At 35.9% G+C, this 21,276-nt stretch overlaps 1 protein-coding gene across 1 annotated transcript in view; it reads right to left on the minus strand.

Moving 5' to 3' along the window:
• Positions 1-864: 864 nt before the first annotated feature.
• Positions 865-21,276, minus strand: part of CDK13 (cyclin dependent kinase 13) — a 122,192-nt gene continuing 101,780 nt past the window's right edge. Inside the window, 9 exon segments of the mRNA XM_030307715.1 lie at positions 865-3,904; positions 4,517-4,969; positions 7,146-7,351; positions 13,326-13,343; positions 13,345-13,435; positions 13,438-13,454; positions 14,006-14,033; positions 14,036-14,074; positions 14,077-14,120. Coding sequence (XP_030163575.1) covers positions 3,051-3,904; positions 4,517-4,969; positions 7,146-7,351; positions 13,326-13,343; positions 13,345-13,435; positions 13,438-13,454; positions 14,006-14,033; positions 14,036-14,074; positions 14,077-14,120 — 1,750 coding nt within the window. The 3' untranslated portion in view covers positions 865-3,050.

The following is a 21,276-nucleotide window of genomic DNA, read 5'->3' on the forward strand; positions in this document are numbered from 1 at the left end:
GTAGATACAGCTGAGAGTAGCAAATACTACTAGCTTCTCCAGACCCTTTTTAAAATCTTATCAGCCCACTGGAAGTGTGACTGAATGCCCTTCACAAGTTAACTGACGTAGCCTAAGGCACTGAATATATATACTCACTGACAGAATGAAGCCCTGAATCACAGCTAAAGCATTATCTTAATTCACATTCCACAAACCATTTTCATCAATAAACCTCTTAAAACGAGTCTTAAAAATTTCATGGGTGACTACAATTCTTCCACAAAGAACAGACTGAAGACTTTTGAGTTGCATGCAGAAAAACTTGCTGCGTCAGGAAATATAAATGGGAATTTCACATGGGAGATAATAAGTTTTCTTCTTTTGGTAGGTCAGTCTTTTATTTCATCTTCATATTTGCAATCTGACTTACCTGTTTCTTTCCCCAAAACTTAAGTAACGTTTTATGGTCCTTAGACTTTACTCAAGAATACTCGTGATTACTGCAATTATAACCTATGTAATTAGTGATTTCCATCCCGGCTCTTTTTATTAATCCGTATTTACTAAAGTATTAAATGGTATGGAAGGATGCATTGAGATTTTTATTACCGTATTTCACCGACTGTTTCATATAATAACATCTATGAATTTGGGAAGTATCTTACAATTACTGCATCTGGGCATTGTGTTGTGGTTTAACCGGCAAGATTTTTCTAAGTGGTGCGTAAGATACTGGTATATTTCACAATTAATACTGTCTAAGGGTAATATTATAAGCTGTAGTTCAAATTTCCAATTTCAAGCAACAACTTCCCTGTCCTCCCAGCCACTCTCCCAACATAAATATATAACTGAAATGTTGGAAAAACTATCCAAACACAGTTCAATTTTATATAAAATATTTAATTTTTAAAACACAGGCTATTCATGTCACATAAATATCTTCAATTTTCGGTTAGCTGCTATGGTCAGCAGAATTATCAAGTGTGACTATTAAGAATAACTTAAGATACTGTCACTTATAGGAAAGTCTAAAGCGCTAAGACTCACCATATTAAAATTTGAGATAGTTGAATACTGTAGCTATTTTGCTAAATTTGAAGTATTTCTTCACCTCCTGCAATGTAGTTTTAAGTTGTTAGTACTCAAAATTCAAATAAAAGCAAAATAATTTTTCTTCCATTCATTTTTCTCCCCAATAACAACAAAAAAAAATTCCATCAAAAAAATAAAATGATCAACTGACATCACTCATTTATAGCAGTAAAATGGTAAAATATCCACTTTAAAATATCCTTGCTGTCACCAACTGTAATGCTTCCCATATAGTATTTTGAAATGAAGGTTCACAAGTCAGAGGGCATGGGGTTAAAAGACTGACTTTAGAACTGGAGCAAATTTCCATTCTAAAACAGTTTCTTCCGATTTACAATTCCAATGAAAAAAGTAAGTTACCAGGAGAAAGAACAGTTAAAACAAAATGGTTAATTGGCACAGCTCTCATTTCCAGAGTTTATTTTTCCATTCAGGGATACTGGAAACACTGGTTATTCACCTTTGGTTCCTTTTGAGAATTTATTGTAATTGTACGTGTGCCTGAGCGTGCACGAGAAGTTAGTTAGACTTGACATAATTACAGCTTACATAGGGTTAGTCCATCCTTCTTTGCTGCTTTTAATAAAAGAAAAATGCTAAAATGAACTAAGGTTGCTCTAAGTCTGGCAGAAGTCCTAATAAACCTCACAGAAGATGAGAGGAAGGAGAGAAGAGGTTTTCTCTCACTACTTTTTCTTTTTGTTTCAATAAATTCAGTGTAGGCAAAGTTTCTAGTTAACAACTGAACGGCTTTTCTTAAAATGGCAATTGCGTAACTTAAAATATGATGTCTGCCTCCCCTCCCCCCCTGAACTTTAATAGAATCAAGCAATTCTGTTTATTAAGCCTTGCTTCTCTGCACTACTGCCTCTCCAATTATCCATGGCAAAGGAAAACCAGGGACAATATGGCAGCCTGAAAACGGGTACTCTAAAATTCTCATTTAGCTATTACTTTCAACCACTTAAATGATGTAACTTTTTAGAACTTCTTGGAAGTAACAAGATACTGACTGGAGTTCTAATCCCTTTCTTTGCTCTCACGCTCCTAGCAAGACAAGGTGGTAGTGGAAGGTAACATAGCCCAAAGACAGGCAGGAAAAGAAGAAAGCGTGACAGGCAGAGGGATGAGTCTAGCGGGAACTGAACAGGCAGCAGTCCCTAAACACTGGAGAGCTCCCTGCCTTCTTCAATACAGTATTGATTCCCTTTAGAAGACAAAATGGGGTGTAAAGGTTAACTGCTTTTTCAGACCTTCAGCTTACCTGTTAAGGCACTTACTTACCCTCCCCACCCCATATTTTTCATATAAAACCCACTATTTCATTTGAATGCATTTGCTCGGCTATGATAATCTGCAAAATAAAACAAAAATAACGTTGACCATTTTTTTTTTATAAAACTGTTGCATCAAGAGAAAGGTTGTGTTTTATTTTCTGAAGTGAGCACAAAGTACACCTTTCACAATAACACTGGAAGCAGGTGCAAAGACTGACAGTGACCTTTGACTAAAGGTAGCTTTGTAAAAAGAAAAATACCAAATAAATCAGTGCCCTTTCTGATTGTTGTAAAACTGGAGGGGGGGAGGGGTTGGTTGGTTGTTACATAAAAGTTGGTCCAAACTTACAAAAAAAGCACAAATGTGCATAGTTCAGAAGATCTGCAAGAGGGCCATAAAAGACTCTTATGTCCCTAAGATTAGCATCCACGTAAAACTGCAAGAATACAAAATAAAATTGTTAACTAGAATTTGTGAAGATGTACAATCAATAGATCTAGTTTTTAGAACAGCATGAATTTAAGCAAAGGTTTTTTTTTCTTTTTTTTTTAACTATTGTATGCAAGACCCTTTTCCACATAAAAATAAAGCTGTTGTTGAATTAATATTATTCAAGTCTCTTGGATTGCTGCCTTAAATTGCAGCTAGAAAAGTCTTTCCAGATAAAAATGATGTGCCTGAGGAAAAACAGATACTCAGTATGGTAACCCTCTGCCTCGACCTCTGCCAGCTGATGTGCTAATGTGTCCCCTGTATCCTTGTGAATATCCAGGTCCTTGGGCAGGAGAAGTCCAGGTCTGTCCATGCATGAGGCCGGGGCCACCCGGGTTTTCCTGTAAGTTACCACCATAGTTATAGTTGTGCATCTTTGCTGGCAAAGGATGAGTACTCTCTGGCCCTGTGGGAGGGTCACTGCTGTTCGCCAGGACTGCAATGGGGCCATGGCTATATTCAAATCTATGGTCCTTGTCTCCACTGAACAACATGGGACCAGTATTGAGGTAAATGTCTCCGTATCCAGCTACTGAACTGGGAAATGACTCGGAAAAGGCAGAAGGCTGAGGTGGACCACCAGAATGAGATGAAGAAGTACTGTAGTTATCCAAAGACTGAATATCTGAGTTTCCAATGAAGCTACGTCGTTCCAATGGTGGAGGAGCAGAGCTACTTCCCAGACCATCATTGCTAACATAAGGAGCGGAAGAGAAAGAAGAGGATCCAAAATTGTCCTTGTAGTCTGATGTGGGCACATAAGTGTCTCCTGCCTGGTAATCCATACCACTTTCTCTTTTGGGATCATCCTGGGGCTGATGCTGAGCGAGCAGCTGTAACAGGGCGGCTTTCACTCCGGCATGAGGGTCAGTTAACGAAGAACTGGTGGTGGGTACGTGCTGGTTTTCTGTCCGATAATCCAGATCTTCTTCGGTCACTGGTGGTGGTTCAGGTGGTTCAGGAGGTCGCTGATCAGGAGGGAGGATACGAGGCCGGTCCGGTTCTGGGGTGAGCTCCAACATCCTCATATCTTGGTGCTGAATGAGGTCATCTTGCCCTAAGTGAAACAAAGCAAAAAGAAAAGGAAAAAAAAAAAAGAGAGAGAGAGTCAAAAGTGATCATGGAAAACTACGTGTTTCAAAACAGTCAGTTTCCTACAGGTGGTCCTAAAGAACATCACAAGTTCCGGAAGTTCCATTTCCAGCAAAAAAAAAAGGAACGAAAGGAAACAGGGATATAAATACTAATATTGCCTGCTACCATTTAGGTCTGTGGTGACCGAAAAATTTAACTGCATTGGACTTTTCCAAGGTATCTCACATCTACCTATTTATTGCCTGAAGAACAAAAGCTACCATACACACACAGTTTCTGCCTTGCTCAATCATGTTGTTGTAGTTGGAGTAAATTATTTCTTCCATCAGAGGTTTACATGAGAAAAATCTCTGGCATTCTTAATGAGCTACAGCACTCATGGGTAATTTGTCAAAGAATCTACTCTTCCTAGGAGTAAATGGACTCACGAACCAACCTATGACCAGTGACCTGGGAATTTTCAGAACATCTACTCCTAGCAATGCCACCAAACGATACACATCAGAGACCCCCCCCCCCCCAGTCAAGAAAAACAGTGTGGACACTGTTAGCGGTCTGCTCTCTGCACACTCACCCGATGCCGGAGTGCTAGGTTCTGGAGGTGGCCTGAGTTGTAATGACGCTTCATGTCCCGACCCATTTTCCCTCTCTTCCAGTAGCACGTCTTTCTGCTTGGACTGCTGGGCCTTTATTAACTGAGTCAGCAGAACTGCGAACGCGCTCTGCACGGCCGCCTGGGCAGCATCAGTCTCCACTTTAGGCTGCGCGCTCTGAGAAGAAGGCTGAATTCCTCCCAATGGTTTCGAAGACTCCTGTTGTGGTGTGGATGGGTCTGTCTGTTTTTCACCTGTTGCCAAAATTCCAGCAGGAAGGTTTATTTTATTTAGCTGCTGTTGAGTCTCAGAGTTTACCTTAATGTTCAACACTTGGACAAAATCAGCCATATTAACACTTGTTTTAGACTGTAGTAGGTTTAGTAGAATTGCCAATTCACTGTGGTTTAACTGCTGTCCAGGGCCTGTTTTTACTAAAGACAAAATTTGTATTAATTAGAATTGCCATAATTCACAGCACACCCCGCCCCCCCAAAATGGCTCTATATTACCCTATTAAAATGCCCATTTGTGGGACAGTGTGTAGGAAACACTGTGAAACAGGAATCTCAGCCTGGTTCTAATTTCATGTACGTACATTTAAGATGTAACTGCACGTAAGTCAAAACAACAACAACACACTGCGGCCCGTTTTGAAGAATTCTCTTCAGGGCTCAATAGTTCAAAAGGAAAACCAAGACTACTGCTGGAGCCCCGTACGGTAGGTGTGAGTGGGATTCGCCAGCTGTGAGCAGGGACTGGAGGCGGCGGCGCGGGGCAGCTACAGTGTCAGGCATTCTTGAAGCATTTGGGATCTTCCATTCCTCGCAACAACCTTGAAGGCACCCTCTATTATTACTCCCAGTTTGTTTGTTTTTAAACTGAAGAAGAAACTGACATCCAGGGACACTAAATAATTTGCCCAAGGTCACAAACGCTGTAAGCGGCCAAGCTGAGATCAGAACCCAGGTATTCTGATTCCGGAGTCTGAGCTCTTACCTACTCACTAAAATCATCTTAAATAAGCTCATCTAAAATCATGCTTATTATCTGAGGACCTAACCTGATTTTGCTGTAAATTCAAACTGAGATGTTACAGACTCCTTAATAAAATGTATTTTATTCAAATTACCTTTTTTTTAAGGTAAGTCCCTTAGGGTAAGTTAGGAACTCCTACAGAAGCATGCTTATAATGCTCATGCAAGAACTCATCACCAACAAAACAGATGGCGTTGTTTTTCAATTTTCAGTTGAGGCTAGTGACGGTTTGCACAGGTTCTCGTGCAAGCTTCTCTGAGCCACACATAACGAGGCTCGAATGTGTATGATACCACAGAAGTTCAGCGACACTACCCTGATAAGCAATTTCTATTATAAGAATGATGAACCAACAGAAGAGAAACTCCAAGAAAATAAAAAACTGATGAGTAACGCTCTCCTTTTATTTTCTCTCTTTATATATATTTTAAGAGCCTTTTTATTACTTCTTAATGTTATTTGTAGGTTAACTCAAAACAAACTTTTGCAAGTTCTTCCTGTGACTCGCAGGCATTAAGAAACAAAGAGCCATGTCTGTTTGCTGCATCCTAAGAGCCAGTTTCCCCTCATTTTCCATTTTATTTCTACATCAGCAGAGGCAGGCTCTGTGTGAGCTTGCAAGTATTCTGTAACTATGGTGTCTCCTCTAACAAAAAGGGCATTTTCTTTTAAAATAAGACAGTTGATGATGAAGAAAATGAAGCAGAGAGGATTCATTCCTATTTCACAAAACCAGGATTCTTCTTAACAGTGACAGTTTCAAAAAAAGGAAAACAAAAGATAAAATGAAACTCTGAGCAACAAATAACAATTGCTTTTGGTTTGTAAAGTAATGTACCAGTACTTTAATGCAGTCTGACCAAGGTCAAGTATAAGCTTGCAGATTACATGGGAAAGCATTAATGGTAAATCTTTCTCAGCTAATCTACTCTATATTTATATCCAACCACCAAAGTTCAATCTGATCAGATCTGTTTTAATCAACTAACTGATCTTTAAAACTAAATGACAGAATGAGTTTAACAACATTTCTGACAACACTCAAGAGGCCGAATTCTCATGAAGAAGATTACTCTTATGACAGACTGATCCAGAGGAAGAAATTTAATAAGTTTCCCCCAGATAGCCTTCTTTATCATACTTCAAGTCATTTTTCGAACAATATGAGATTCCAATTTTTGAGATTCTATAATATAACAGGCCATGTAGTAAGAGTGATCTGAGGACATTATAAACAGAATGAAAGAACTTCTATTATGAATTTTGGCTGTCTTCCTGTATCTTTCTATGGATTCTTGCCCTAGGGGGAAAAAGGAAATAGAGAAATCTGACCATTCACTAATCATATGTAATTTGATGCTCTTCTGAAGTGCCTTTTACCTTAAGATTGTTTCATATTGTGATGCCAGTAGCAGTAAAATGTCTATACTGGCACAAGCAATTAACAGGGAAATGTCAAGTTTGGTGAGTAAATCTTAATGTTTTAGCCACAAATGCTTTAACACGATAGCAACATAATCACAGCTAGCCACAAAACGAGGGAAGAAAACCAACCCGGGAAGCATTACTGACCAGGCGCTACGTTCGAGTTGCCCTGAGGTTTCAGCTGTGAAGACGGCAGCACGCCCTGTGGTGTGCTGGTCCTGCTGTCATCTAAGCCAAGAGACAAGTCCTTTCTGGGGGCTTTAATTGTTGAAACATCATCGGTCATGCCCATCTGCTTCTGTCTTCTTCGCTTTTTACTCCACAGCTCATGACAATCTTGCCATAAAGGAAGACTGGAAAAAAAAAAGGTATCAAATTGTTTGTCAGTGTTATTTCTTAATGACAACCAAAACCTGCTAATATTTCCTACACAGCACCAAAGCTGCCACCCCACACCCCTGCCAGTTGATCTTGAAGACTCCATACACATGCTGTGTGAGCCCCTCAACAAAAATCATCCTTGAGGCCCCACCTCTATCAGGGATTCACTTTTACAAATGGACTTTTTCTGTGGCTTCTGAATAATTGACAAATAATCATTTATTAAAACTATGAATGAAGGGGGCGCCTGGGTGGCTCAGTCGGTTATGCATCCAACTTTGGCTCAGGTCATAATCTCGCAGTTCGTGGGTTTGAGCCCCATGTCGGGCTCTGTGCTGACAGCTTGGAGCCTGAAGCCTGCTTCGGATTGTGTGTCTCCCTCTCTATCTGCCCCTCCCCCGCTCATGCTCTGTCTCTCTCTCTATAAAAAATAAAACATTAAAAAAATTTTTAAAAACTATGAATGAAGAACACATGTTCATAAAATTTTGTTACTATTATCCTTGGTGCAGTCTTTTAAAGCCAGTTCTTATCACAGTACACCATACACTGAACAGGACATGGAAAAAAAGGCAAAAAATATGCCATTCGCAGGAAATGCAAACAGGATTAAGAGTAGTAAAGGCTAGGAGATAACATTTGTGAAAGACTTTCTAGTAAAAGCTTTTTACTTTTTTAATACCCTCTTATTTACTTCCATAATCAAATGCTCTAAAATGAAAACTATGCTACAGAGAAGGTTCAAAATAGGTAGTCCAGGCTAATTACTCATCAATAAAGAGTTCTGAACACCTAGCAGCTATCAAAATTACCCACAATTCTGAAACAGTTCTACCTTCATTAATGTAATTTCTTAAAACTGACAACACTACAGAGTAACTTTTGCCTAAAGAAAGATGTAAGTGGTTGATTTATAAATGTTTTCTTCTTATCCTAATAAAAATTCCAATGGGAAGTTACTATTATATCTATTTAAAGATGAGAAAATTGAGGCTTGGAAAGGTTAATAAACTTGCCCAGAATATCTACAAATTCTCTTAAGCAGCCCCAACCTGGTTGATACAGCTACAAGTCTTCAACCTGGGTGTGTTCACCTCTAGGGATGCTTTTGAAGGGGATGCACCTGAAATGGTTTTAAAACAACTGACATAGCTCCGTGTCCTTTCCTACAATTGACTTTGGAGAATGGCCTGCACAGCAAGTTCTTTCACACCTCCTCTTTCACAATTACTCTCATCTCATGTTACAAAATAAAGGCATATGCAACAATATGGTCGAATCTTAGCAATATAATATCAAGTAAAAAAAAAGTCATTCCCAAAAGATTACAAACAGCATGACACCCTTTTATAAAATTAAAAACAACTAAAATTTTAAAATATAACTTTTTATGAGTACATATAGATGGCAACAAAAGTATATACAAAAGAAAACAGGGATGATGGTTACCTCAGGTGGAGGAAGGCAAGGGGATAGGTCGTGGGGCAGGGGGTAGGGAGAGGGTATGATATGACTAACGTAGGTTATTTCCAAGGTTCTAGCTTTTATTTGGTAGGTTCATGGCTGCTTATTAACATCATTTAAAATAACTAATTAAGTAACTAAAAGAAAAAAAAGAGAGCCATGCATGGACCAATGATGAGTGACACAAGGATTATGATTAAACCAAGTCTATGCACCTGAGGTCCAAAAACAAAACAAAGGCATACCTCTCAGCCATCTTACTATGGTGCATTGCCTCAGCGTGTAAAAACCTCCTGGAGTAACAAACAAAGGTACAATTTGAAATATTGATATTGGGAAGCTTTAAGGCATCATAAACCCGCCAAAGACTTTCCTTTCTGTGTGTGTGTTTATGTATTTTAAGATGTGTGGCCTTAGCCCCTGCTGGGATATTCCGAATTCAGATATACTGCGGTACTCAGAGTGGGGCAACAGGAGTGACTTCACTTCTTCCACCCTGACGCTCTTGCAGGAGAGCCCCATAACGGGAAAGCAAAGAAATCCACAGGAAAGGGCTTCTGGGCTCCCTCCCACAATTTAAAGCTGAGAGATTCTTTATGGATGATCTCCACGCTCATCTCTAGGAAAGACCAACATTACCCAACCAATAGCTGTAATGTATAGGTTAGTGATGCAGACTCTGGATATACCGGCAATGTTTTCCAGGATGACCACATTTTTATGTGCTTTTTCTGAAGGTTCAAATACCGGCTCAGCCACTTACTTATTGGCTCTCATTAGGCAAGTAACTTGACCTCTGTGCCTCAGTTTCCTTATCTTTAAAAATGAGATTAACAATATAATCTACCTTATGGGGTAGAGGTAATGATATATGTTAACATGTGTAAGCGCTGGACAGTGCCCCTCACATAGTAGGCACTGTATTCACGCTTGATACCCATTTATCATCATTCCATAAGATAGTTTAAAACTACTTTTATCAAATCACTCACATCATGAAATGCTTATTCCAATTACAGTTGATCATATTTTATCTTATAAATTGTTCAGTGCTTTTCACTTACTGTTGAGAAAAATAAAATTATAGACTAGCTGTCACTCTTTCACTTTTTAGTAATATGTTTTTTTCTTTCCATTAAATATGCCAGTAAAGTTTCGACACCACATCTAATATAATTAATGCAGTTGTTTTGTTTTTATATCCTATTCTCATTTGATTATTCCTAAAATTAATCACAATATCATTATACTTTCAACCTGAATGCTTTAGTGATGCATCCTGTAATTTATTACTGGATTACAGCCTGTTCACCAAATGGTATTAATATGCTTTTTTTTTTTTTTAATATGCTTATTTTTAATGGAGAAATGCAGTCAGGTGTGTTCTGGTAAAAATTAAGTACATTTAGGTGATGTGTTTGACAATATGGACAGGTTCCAATTAGGAAAACAGATGTTTTCCATTAATTAAATGGGATGTATCTACAGTTCCAAGGTTTCACAAAACCATGCATTTTAAAAATGTAATAAGAAAAAAGATGTAACATATAGATTGGCGAAGTTGTACTGACGTTACATGTTGACACCCTAAACTTTTCCAAGTATACTTACTGGATGAAATAAGTGTTAATAAAAGAAAAAGTACGAAGTATAAGAAATCATTTAATAAGATACTAATAAAGCTTCTTTAGTTTATTTTCTCAAAATTTGAAAAATAATGAATGACTCTTAAAAATCTTTTCATAGGCTTTCCAATTCTTTACTGTCAAGAAAATTAAAACAGAACCTTAAGTCGACATCTGAAAGGTCATTATCATAATTTCTGATGACAGATCACTCTGTGATTTTTGGACATAATATGGAAGGAGTGCAAAGAACTCAGTGATAAAACTATGACAAAAGACCATTTGTTCGCAAAGGCTTACTTACAAGGGTACTTATAAAAGAAAAGAATAAAATTACAATTAATGTGGAACTCTCTCATTCTAGAATGAGTAATATTAATTGTAGATACAAAAAAAATCACAGTCCTACCTATTTCATTAGGTTGCATTTACAAACAAATTTATTAATTTTTTCTTTCCTTAAAAAATGTTTTTAATTGGAATATAGTTGCCATATAATTTACCATATAATATTATATTAGTTTCAGGGCTACAACATAGTGAGTCAACAATTTTCTTTCCCTTTTTTAAACTGAAATATGTACTAGTAATATTCACAATGACCATCTGATCAAGAAGAAAAAAGCTTAAAATCAGAAAAATTTTAAGATTAAATTTCCATTTATATACATATATTTGTTTTAAAGAAGTTCAATACGGTAATCAATAAAATACTTTCAAGCATAATATGTTACATTAAAAACCTGTGAAATTAATATAAGTTCCAGATTAAAAAAGGGACACTGTCCAATGTTGAAGAGTATTCTGTATTTTCTAAATGAATCTTGATGAATATCAAAATGCTAAGATATTTTGATCCCAGTGGGTACATTTACAAGAAGTGAGATAACTGCTCCATTTAAAAGTGTCAACACTTACCATACACTGAAATTTACATCTTTTGCAACTATCTCCACCCTTGATTAAAACAAGTTTAGATGTTAATTAAAAATATGCTCAATATAATTTTTACCAGGATTCTTTCATGTGGGCCACTTGAACCAGGAGATCAACTTAGTATTACCAATAATGGGAGAAGAGTGACCTTACATTCCTCCTGATAGGATAGAGCAGGAAGCACACATCACTACCAAAGTACTATTCTTGACAAAAAAAAAAAAAAAAAGTTATTCTAATTTTGATCACAAGAAAGCAATTACAGCCAAAATGTAGAATGTTTTACAAAATAGCTAGCTTGAACTCTTCAAAAATGCCAATGTCATAAAAGCCCTCCCCCAAAGAGCAATTAAAGACTGAAGAGAATTACAACTATATCCAATGAGTGAGCTTTGACTGAATTCTTCATCAAAAAACACAAAAACAAAACAAAAACTATAAAGGAAATTACTGGGACAACTGGAGAAATTTAAATATGGATTGCCTACTACATACTGCAATGTTAAATTTCTTATGCTTTATAATGGCACTGTAGTAACAAAGTCCCAGTTCTTACAGCTACATGACAATCATTTATAAGTATTGTGTCACTTCCACAATACAATATTCAGATATTTCAGGACGAAAACCTTATATATAGTGTAAAGCAAATGTTAATAATTATTGAATCTAGGTGAATGACATATAAGTGCTTATTGTACTGTTCTTCATATTTTTCTGCAGAGGTGAAATTTTTCCAAATCAGAAGTTATAAAAGATATACTTTGAAGGGGTACTGGTGCCAAAGTCTCAAGCCTGCTGATATATACCCACAAGCAAAGAACAACAACAACAACAAAAACCCACCATGAAACAATTAATTAAACAGCGAATGATTCAGGTCCTTCAAATGTTAAGTGATAGATCCTTTCTGCCTGTCAAATCATCCCACAATGTCTATTCATATAATTCAGTAAAAACCTAATGAAGTTGAACGTGAAGGTCTCAGAAATAAAGTAAGTCCAATCTAAGTGATAAGTGGAAGAGCCAGGATTTGAACTCCAAAGCCCATGTTTGTTCATTCACAATATACTAATTTTATTACACGGAAAACATTTTATTATAGGGATAGGCCTGCTTTTGTGACACTCATCGTTCAGTTTTTAAATTACTATAAAATCCCTACAAAAGTTCTAGGTCCTATCAAAAAAGAGAACCAAGTGGACTGCTCTGTCCCCTCCCTTTTTCCCCAAAGCAATCCTAGAGAAATTACAGGAGCCACAAGGGAAGGAAGGTTCAAGAACCCAGCTATTCTGACTCCCAACCTCTATACATTTTCTCTGCTTCATCCAATAAACTCCTTCTATACAGACTTTTGTTACTAATGCTCTTTTATCCAATGATAAGGATTTTCTATTATATAGTATGCCAGGAATATTTCAGAACTTCTCTTTGTTACTGAACTAACTGGCTGGCTCCACCCTTTACTAGATTTGTATTCTTGGGCAAGTTTCTTAACCTCTTTGAGCCTGCTTCCTCCTCTATATAAAGAGGACAATAATAATACCCACATGATAGGATTATAAAGATTAATGTAATACATGAAAAATGCTTAGCATAGCACCCAAATTTTTAGCTATAGCCAACACTGGGGCTGGCAGAAGTAGTACTAGAATAATATTAGCAGCAGGAATATTTTCCTAGAGTTGAAATCTATTAATAAAATTAGAAAAGGAAAAGCTGCTCTTGCTATTCCTATGGTTAGCAGAACATTAAGCAAGGTTCTAAATTCTAGATGTGAAAATTATGTGTAGTACTAGTATTCTATTTCTTTTGACTTATTCTTTTGACTTAAATAATCATGCAATAGCTTCTGCTCATTTTATACAGATGCTACTAAAACTGTCCAGATGGGATCTAATTATAATAAAGAGCCCCTTACTCTGGTGGAGGCATCTTGAGGGCTCCAGTCCCGAAGGAATTCGCACTGAAGAGCCTGTTCTGCAGTGCAGCGCTTACTAGGATCCAAGGCGAGCATGTAATCAATAAGGCTAATGCGGCTGCAGGAATACTGGCACGAGAGGATTACAAAAGTCATACATGGTCTTTGACATAAGTTAATGCTTCTTTAAAATAACATTTTTATAACTATGTTTTGTACTACTTTATTCCAATAAATTCCAAATTTTCCTTTGAGACATATTTTTACATACTTTTTAACTATCATTCTAAATAATTTGAAATTTGGCAAACAATGGCATTATTTTATTACTCAATTGGAAATATGCAATTTTAACAATGAAGAACTGAATAGTATAGTTTCCTATAACAAATAAAAACCTGAACTCAAATAACATGTAAGTTGCTTCATTAAAATTTTAAATGATGTTGAAGTTCCATCATGTAAAACTCCAAATCAAACACACAACCCCAAATCACTGAAACCCTAATGATAGTGAAATGGTAATTGCATGTAGCAAAGGGAAAGTCAAAATTAAAGACATAAGAGAATTGTGATCGGTCTACGCTGGGTCAATAGAGGACAGTGAATTTAGAATTCACAATAACTAAAAAGGAAAAAAAAATCAATGCAATATGGACATTTAAGCATCCCCTTCTTACAAAACAAATTCTTCTCTTAACTTTCGCGATATTGCTTCCTTTGGTTCATGGTGTTGAAATATGGTAGTTGATTACATCAGGCCACACTGCAGGACATGGACTCCCACATATCCGGCTAAACAACACACACAAAATAAGTCATCAATATAAATTACACAGAAAAACAAATCATACATACGACTGGCCCATAAAACCTCAACTCATTATTCAATAAAGGTTAATAGATCTTCATGCAATGTATGAGAAGTTTTACTCAATATTTTAGTCATCCCAACTTAATTATTTGTTTTAAGATATCAACTTATTTTCAGTAGCTACTTCTAACACTCCAAACATTCCTGAAAAGAAAACCTTTATATTTGTACAATTAAGTCTGAAAACACAGATAACACTTCAAATATGCTGACCATATTGTGAAGCAAGCTAAAAAATTTATGCCAATAAATTAAGGAGCAAGAACTTAGGATGTCTTTCTCTTGTTCTATAGGTACCTGTCATCACCTTCTCATGACTATGATGAAGTCTGTGAGAACACTGGAAACAAACTTCCTACATCCAGGAAGGGAACTGTACTATGTCTGCTGCTGAATTCAGTCAACAGGAGGACCCTTCAAAGTAACATTCTTGAGACATAAAAGTTCTTCAACTTAAGTAGTGCCACTGATTTCAAGGTATTTAGAAATTTTAACTGCTTTAATCTCTGCTTATCTGTATTCTGGAAACCCTATTTTTGTACTAACTAGTAAGTCCTTGTTATGGTAATTTGTAGAAGGAAGGCTATAACATGGATAACCCCAGCTGCTAAATATTTAAACACTGATTTGATAATATATAGATGAAATATCATTAAATATGCTTACCCTCAGTACACTGAATCTCAAAAATAAATGTGCATTGTACATAAAATCCTTAGCTGGTCTTCATGTGTAAAGAGGAAATGTCCAGGCATCACTGACTAAAAGTAAAACTGTTCTGTACATAATAAATATAAATGCATGCACCAATGTGTATAAACAAGCCATGGCTAAAGTTGCCAGCCATTCTTTAGCTGAGCTGTAGAACGCTGTCTCAGAAACACACAAGAAATAAAGATTTCTTCTTTATGGAAGAAATCTCAGGTCTTTTAAGCTATGCCACTGAAAAGTACATTTTTGTTTCAACATAGTTCAGGATTTTTGTAAACCTAAGCTTTTAAAAAGGTATTAAGGTATTTGTACACTGCCAGTCTCTTTTTCCTTACAACTTCCTCAAAAATACAGTGGCTGTCTCAGAAAACAAGGTCAAACTCAGGAGTATGGTTCTATGATCTGGTTTCAAACTGCCTTCCCAGTCTCATTTCCCAATTCATCCCTCCCCACAGATCACTCTTCCGCATTTGTGATACTTCCCCTTGCTAGATTCTAACTAGCAGAATCCTTTTCATTTCTCCAGATTCAGATCAAAAATAATGTATTCAATGAGGTCTTCTGTGTCCCCATAGCTACCGAGAACAGTCACTCTGCTTTCTACTTGCTTCTTTTGACACTATTTCACTCTTTTGTATTTTAGTTTACGTATCTGTTTTTTCTTACTAAACTACAGTTTGGGAACTGTGTCTTCTAACTTTTGTAAACTTCTCTCAATAACAATATAAATATAAATAATCCCAGGCAGAGTGATGTACGTTATTACAGAAATATAAAGTATACTGAAATTTTCAAAAGTGAAGGATGCTTTCAACTGCAGAAATACAAGAAAATGTACTCAAGTTATGGAAGAGGTACAGAATTTTGGCTACAGCTCCAAGGATAAGTAAATAATAGACAGGTGGAAAGGAACTAACAAAAATGTTACTGGCAAAGAGAAGTGCATAGGCAGAGGCACAGAAGTAGTCCAGTACAGACTTATCAGAGGAAGACTAAGGAAACAGGTGGAATTTAGGGCTCAGGGAGGGTTGCTGGGAGCACAGATAGGAGCCACGCAGTAAGTTTTAACAGGCAGTTCGCCTAACTAGAATGAAGGCAAACTCTGAAAACAAACTTTAGAACTGAAACCTGCCTGTGACAATTGGTCAAACTGCATTGCTTAAAAATCTGTTTCTTCTTTTGTAAAAAGGCAGATTAGTTTTACTTCAGAGCTGTGAAATTAAATGAGCTGGCATCTGGCCCATTCAATAGAAATAAAATGAAAGTAAGTTTCATTACCCCTTAGCTAAAGAGTTTCAACTATTTTACTCTATGTGTTGTGAGAAGATAGTTGAATAGTAAAGTTATCAAACTAGTAGCAGGTCATTAGATCATCTGAGGCAGGGAAAGTTACTAGAAACTGAGGAAGCAGACATGACAGCAATTGATGAAAACTGCATATTGGTTAAGATCTGTATCCGATGGCCAACCAGCTCTCTCAAGATCACTTACCGAAGAGGTCTTGAGATGCATCATATGCTAAATCCCCAAATACCTGAGATCTATTTTGGGACTTTATTCTGACTCACCTACTCTGGTATCAATACCATACGGTAGCTTTTTATTTTTTTTAAGGCCAACAGGACAAAGCCTTCTATCCACCCACACCTCTAATTACTCTCCTCAGAATTTTCTTACAGATTGTAGAATCAATACTGTCACACTCCAAAAGTAAGAGAATCTGTTCAGATTCCACTGTTGCTCTGAACTTATAGATTTAGAAAGAATTGCTATCTTCAGAAGGTTTAATTTCTATCCCAGAAATAAACAACATTTATATTTCCTTCAGTTTATATGTATCTTTCTTTAATTAGATCTTATATATTGCTTTTTATCATCTTTATTTTTTACTTGTTTGAATGTATTCTTATTCCTATTAGGAAAGTCCTATTATAGAAAACGTTTGACATATGACACAAAATTTTAAATAGCCATCTGAGATCCTATGGGTCCTAACATAGTTTTAATAGTTGTTTCTTTGAGGCTTTCCAGGTTTATAGTCTTCTCACCTATAATGAGAATTCTCCTCTATTTTTTCAAACATACATACCTCTTTATCATTATGATATGGTATGTGGCAATTTCAAAACAATGTTACAATGATAATGATGCCATATGATACTGGGTAGTTTAGTTTCTGACTTTAAATGGGAGTACTCTAATTGTTTACAACTGGGAAGGATGATGACTTTTGGTTTGAGGAAAACATATAATAAAGATATTCATACACACACACACACACACACTCACATATATCCTGTTAAAAATTAACGTATTCCTTTTTACTATGGGTTTTATTTTGTGGCTTTTAAATGTTTAAAAGGCAGTTTGCCTAACTATAATGGTTTGCACTCTTTTGTTAGTTTCATTTTTAGAAACTATTATAACCATCATCTGCATTTTCCTCCCTGGGTTACTAATGTTGTATATTATATTAAGAGCTTTCCTAATATTCATCCTTACATTTAAATGAGGAATACACCTGGCCCTGACAAAAGTACTATTATTTTAGTGTAATGCTGTATTCTACTTGTTCGTTTGGATGTTTTGCATCAATATTCGTATGTTGAGATTGGTATACAGTAGCAGTTCTCAAAAAGGGGGTCCAAAGACCCTTGGATAATAATCCCTTGGACCCTTAAGCAGTCCGGCAGGTGAAAGATGTTACTGAAACATTTGCCTTTTTTCAATGTGTTGATTATCCACTGATGGTATAAAACTATCAACAGTAAATACTCTTTACTACTATACAATCTCCCAGGGCAGGGATGATACAGAACAGCCATTTCACTTACGGTCATACTTGTTGAAGCACTAAAAACGTTAATGTTATTAAACCCTAACACTTGAGTATACATCTTATTATATTCTCAGTGAGAAAACAGAAGATAAGCACTTTTGTTGCTCAAGAAATTCTGATAGTTATCTTGAGACACACTTGTGTTATGTAACTGCTGAAGTAGCAGTTTTTTCACGGCCCATCATTTTTCCCTATGTGAATAAGTAACACACCACGGTCATTCAGACTTGGGTATCTGCCAGACATTTTCTCACATGTGAACAAAGTCAGCTTGTTACGTCAAGGAAGACAAGTGTGGTATTTATTTTCAATTATAAAATCCAAGATTTTAGGAGAAAATTAGAATACCAGAAAGGTTTTATCTACACCATAGACTTGAAAGCTTCACAATAAATACCTATGGGCTTTTCTGATGAGATTAGTGGTGATAACCAATATTATATAATGAAATGTTCCATTTAGAAGATCTGCTAAATTCAGTGATCTGGTATTTTCCAAATTACCAATGTTACAAAATCAACACAGATCCAGAGTGCAAGACAGACTAATGGATTTTAATACATTAGAATACAATATATTCCTTCATGTTTTCACACTGCACTTTACAACTAACCTATAAAAAATAACCACTTATTTAGTATAGTTTCAAAGGAGAATACACACGATTATCTAAAAGACTACTGAAAACAACATATCACAAAGCGGAGAATCCAGATGTTACTACTTTATTAAGCCAGATATTAAATGATATATAAAAATGTAAAACAATGCTACTCATTTTCACCAATATTTATTTTAGTTTGGAAAACAAAGACTTTTACAATTAAACTGTATTAATATATTGATTTAAAGTGAATATTTTTAATTTTTCAGTTTTAATTTCTTGTATGATAAATATCAATAGATACAACTAGCATAAACAAAGCTCCTGGGATCTTACATAATTTTTCAGGGTGTAGAGAAATTCTTAAGAGCAAAAAGAAGCACAAGTCTAAAGAATGTTTATGCTATTGATTTATGAAGATATACACGCTTCATTTTTAAAAATATGGGAGTTTCCCTTCTTGAGCTATATTTTAGAACAATCAATGGCTAAGCTTTTAAGGTGTTAAAAATTTCACCTGTGTGACCATAGGTGGATAGAAGCAGAATTCTTTTCATTCCAATCTACTTCTCACTTTTTCCATGATTATAAGTGTTTTTTATTTCATAAGCAATGTAATGTACACTGTGTGATATAAAAGTTCTTCGTGGAGTTAAAACAGTGACTCTTGTGTTAACAGTTTTTGCTCTCAATTCATCCCATTTTGGCATCACCTGTTTTCACTTCCTTTTGCCGTTGATTTTAAACCCAAGCTATTTCTTATCACAAAACTTTTGTACTTTGCCTAAAATAGTTTCTGGAACAAGGCTAAGTAGGCAGAACTTAACCACTGTAGTGTGAAGCTTTTAAACACAGATTCTGACTAGTATTCCCACCTTTGATTAGTTCACACGGATTTTTATGCAGACTAGAACCCATCATTCCTGGGGCTTTAGATTGGGGGTATATTCAAACATAACTGCAAACAAAGTTAGAGGGAGAAGTAGGAAACTTAACACTTAATTCTTACAACCCTAAGCATATGATTAATCCTGTTTTACTTGTGAAGAAACAAACTTAGAGGGTTATGGAACTTACCCTAAGTCACAAGAGCAGGAAGTAGCTGAGCTGGCATTAGAACCCAGGTCTGGAGGATTCCACAGCCCACCCTTTCAATCAATAGTACTCTGATGCCTCCTTCGTATCAGGGAGTCAGGGAGACAACTGTTTCTTTTGTCAGAAACGTCTTTTTCTTCATGTTTTAAAAATAATGCCATAGAATCACAATTCCACCATCTTTTTATATTATAAATATTTGGTATCATACCAACAAAAACAAAAACATTCTGAAATATATAAACTGGAATGTAAAATAGCCCCCTCTCACAAATCCATGCTCAGACAATAACTCCAGACTCTTTTGATGTGTCAGTCTTACCTAAATGGGACCAAACCAAACATAGCCTTCTGCAAAACGGTTCTGTAAAACATCATGTAATGATGTTGCTTTTCTATGTCAACATCTCCAGATCTACCATTTCCTTTTTAATCTCTGTACAGTATGTGACCAAGTGGATGGGCTGAGTTCACTAATGGACTTAACATGTTCATAACAAGTACACTCATGCATCAGGATCTTTATTTTGCTGTCCCCCCACTTCTTTCAGATCCCTGCTCAAATGATACTTTATGGGAGAAACCTTCCCTGACTCTATATATGACACTACCTCCTGTCATTTTCTATCCCTTATCACCACCTGATCCATTTTATTAATTTGTTTTGTCTTGTCTCTCCCAGTTAGAAAGTAAAAAAATTGTGTGCCAGTCACTAGGCACTGAGGATACAACCCGCACCCTTCACTGTACCCTCAGTGCCAAGTAACTGGCACACAACCAGCAACCAATAGATACTTGTTCAGTTAATCCCCTGGCCTTGAAATGTTTTCTCTATACTATATTTGGAAGTCCATATAAACTTGCTTTATTTCTGGACTTGCCATATAATTCCACCAATTCATCTATGTATCTTGTGCCAGTGCAAATGGTTTTAGTTGCTATAATTTTGTTTTAACATATGATATGCCAGATTTTCCTTCTTTTTAAGAATTTTTCTGGTTATTTTAACATTTATCTGGAGGGATAATGTCTTTTGAAATTCTCATTAGGACTATACTGATTGACACAGGTTGAACTGCCATCTTTAAAAAAGTTAAGGCTTCCAACCAAAAACAAGATACATTTCTCCCAATAGTTATTCAAATCTGCTTTACAATGTTAAGTGAGATATTATAGTTTTCACTAAGCATGGAGTATATATGATGGTGCTTTTGTTAAAGGGATCTTTTCCCTCAGGGACGTTTCTAACTGGTTATTATTGGTACATATTTTTAAGAAGCTACTGCTTTTGGCATAAATGTATTAACGTATTAGGGTATTGTATGTATATACATATGTATATACGTGTATATTGTGTGTACACACACACACATATGTATATACGTATACACACATATGTACACACACAGGGTTTCTCAACACTCATTTTACCAAACTTTTTAATTTAAGGTCTTTCAGGTAATTCCCTTGCATGTTGCATGTATGCAATGTTATCATATACAAATTATAACAATACTGCCTTATCTTTCCACTATTTATACCTCTTAATGGTTCACTTTTATAACACTACTAGTTAACTGGTTGGTACTTCTAAAAACACTCTTAAAGTAATGATACTAGAAAACACTTTTTATAATTCTTGTCTTATATCTTCTAGTATTTCAACACTAAATATTCTGGATATTAGTCTGTAATACATCTTTTCATCACATTAAAGAATTATACCTCTACACTTGGTTTATATTTCTAGTAAATGCCTATTCAATGCCTACTAAGATAAACATATTATTTTACTTCTATTAAAATGATGAATTATAGTAATAGATTT

This window comes from Lynx canadensis, chromosome A2 (assembly GCF_007474595.2).
Source record: "Lynx canadensis isolate LIC74 chromosome A2, mLynCan4.pri.v2, whole genome shotgun sequence".
Classification (NCBI taxonomy): domain Eukaryota; kingdom Metazoa; phylum Chordata; class Mammalia; order Carnivora; family Felidae; genus Lynx; species Lynx canadensis.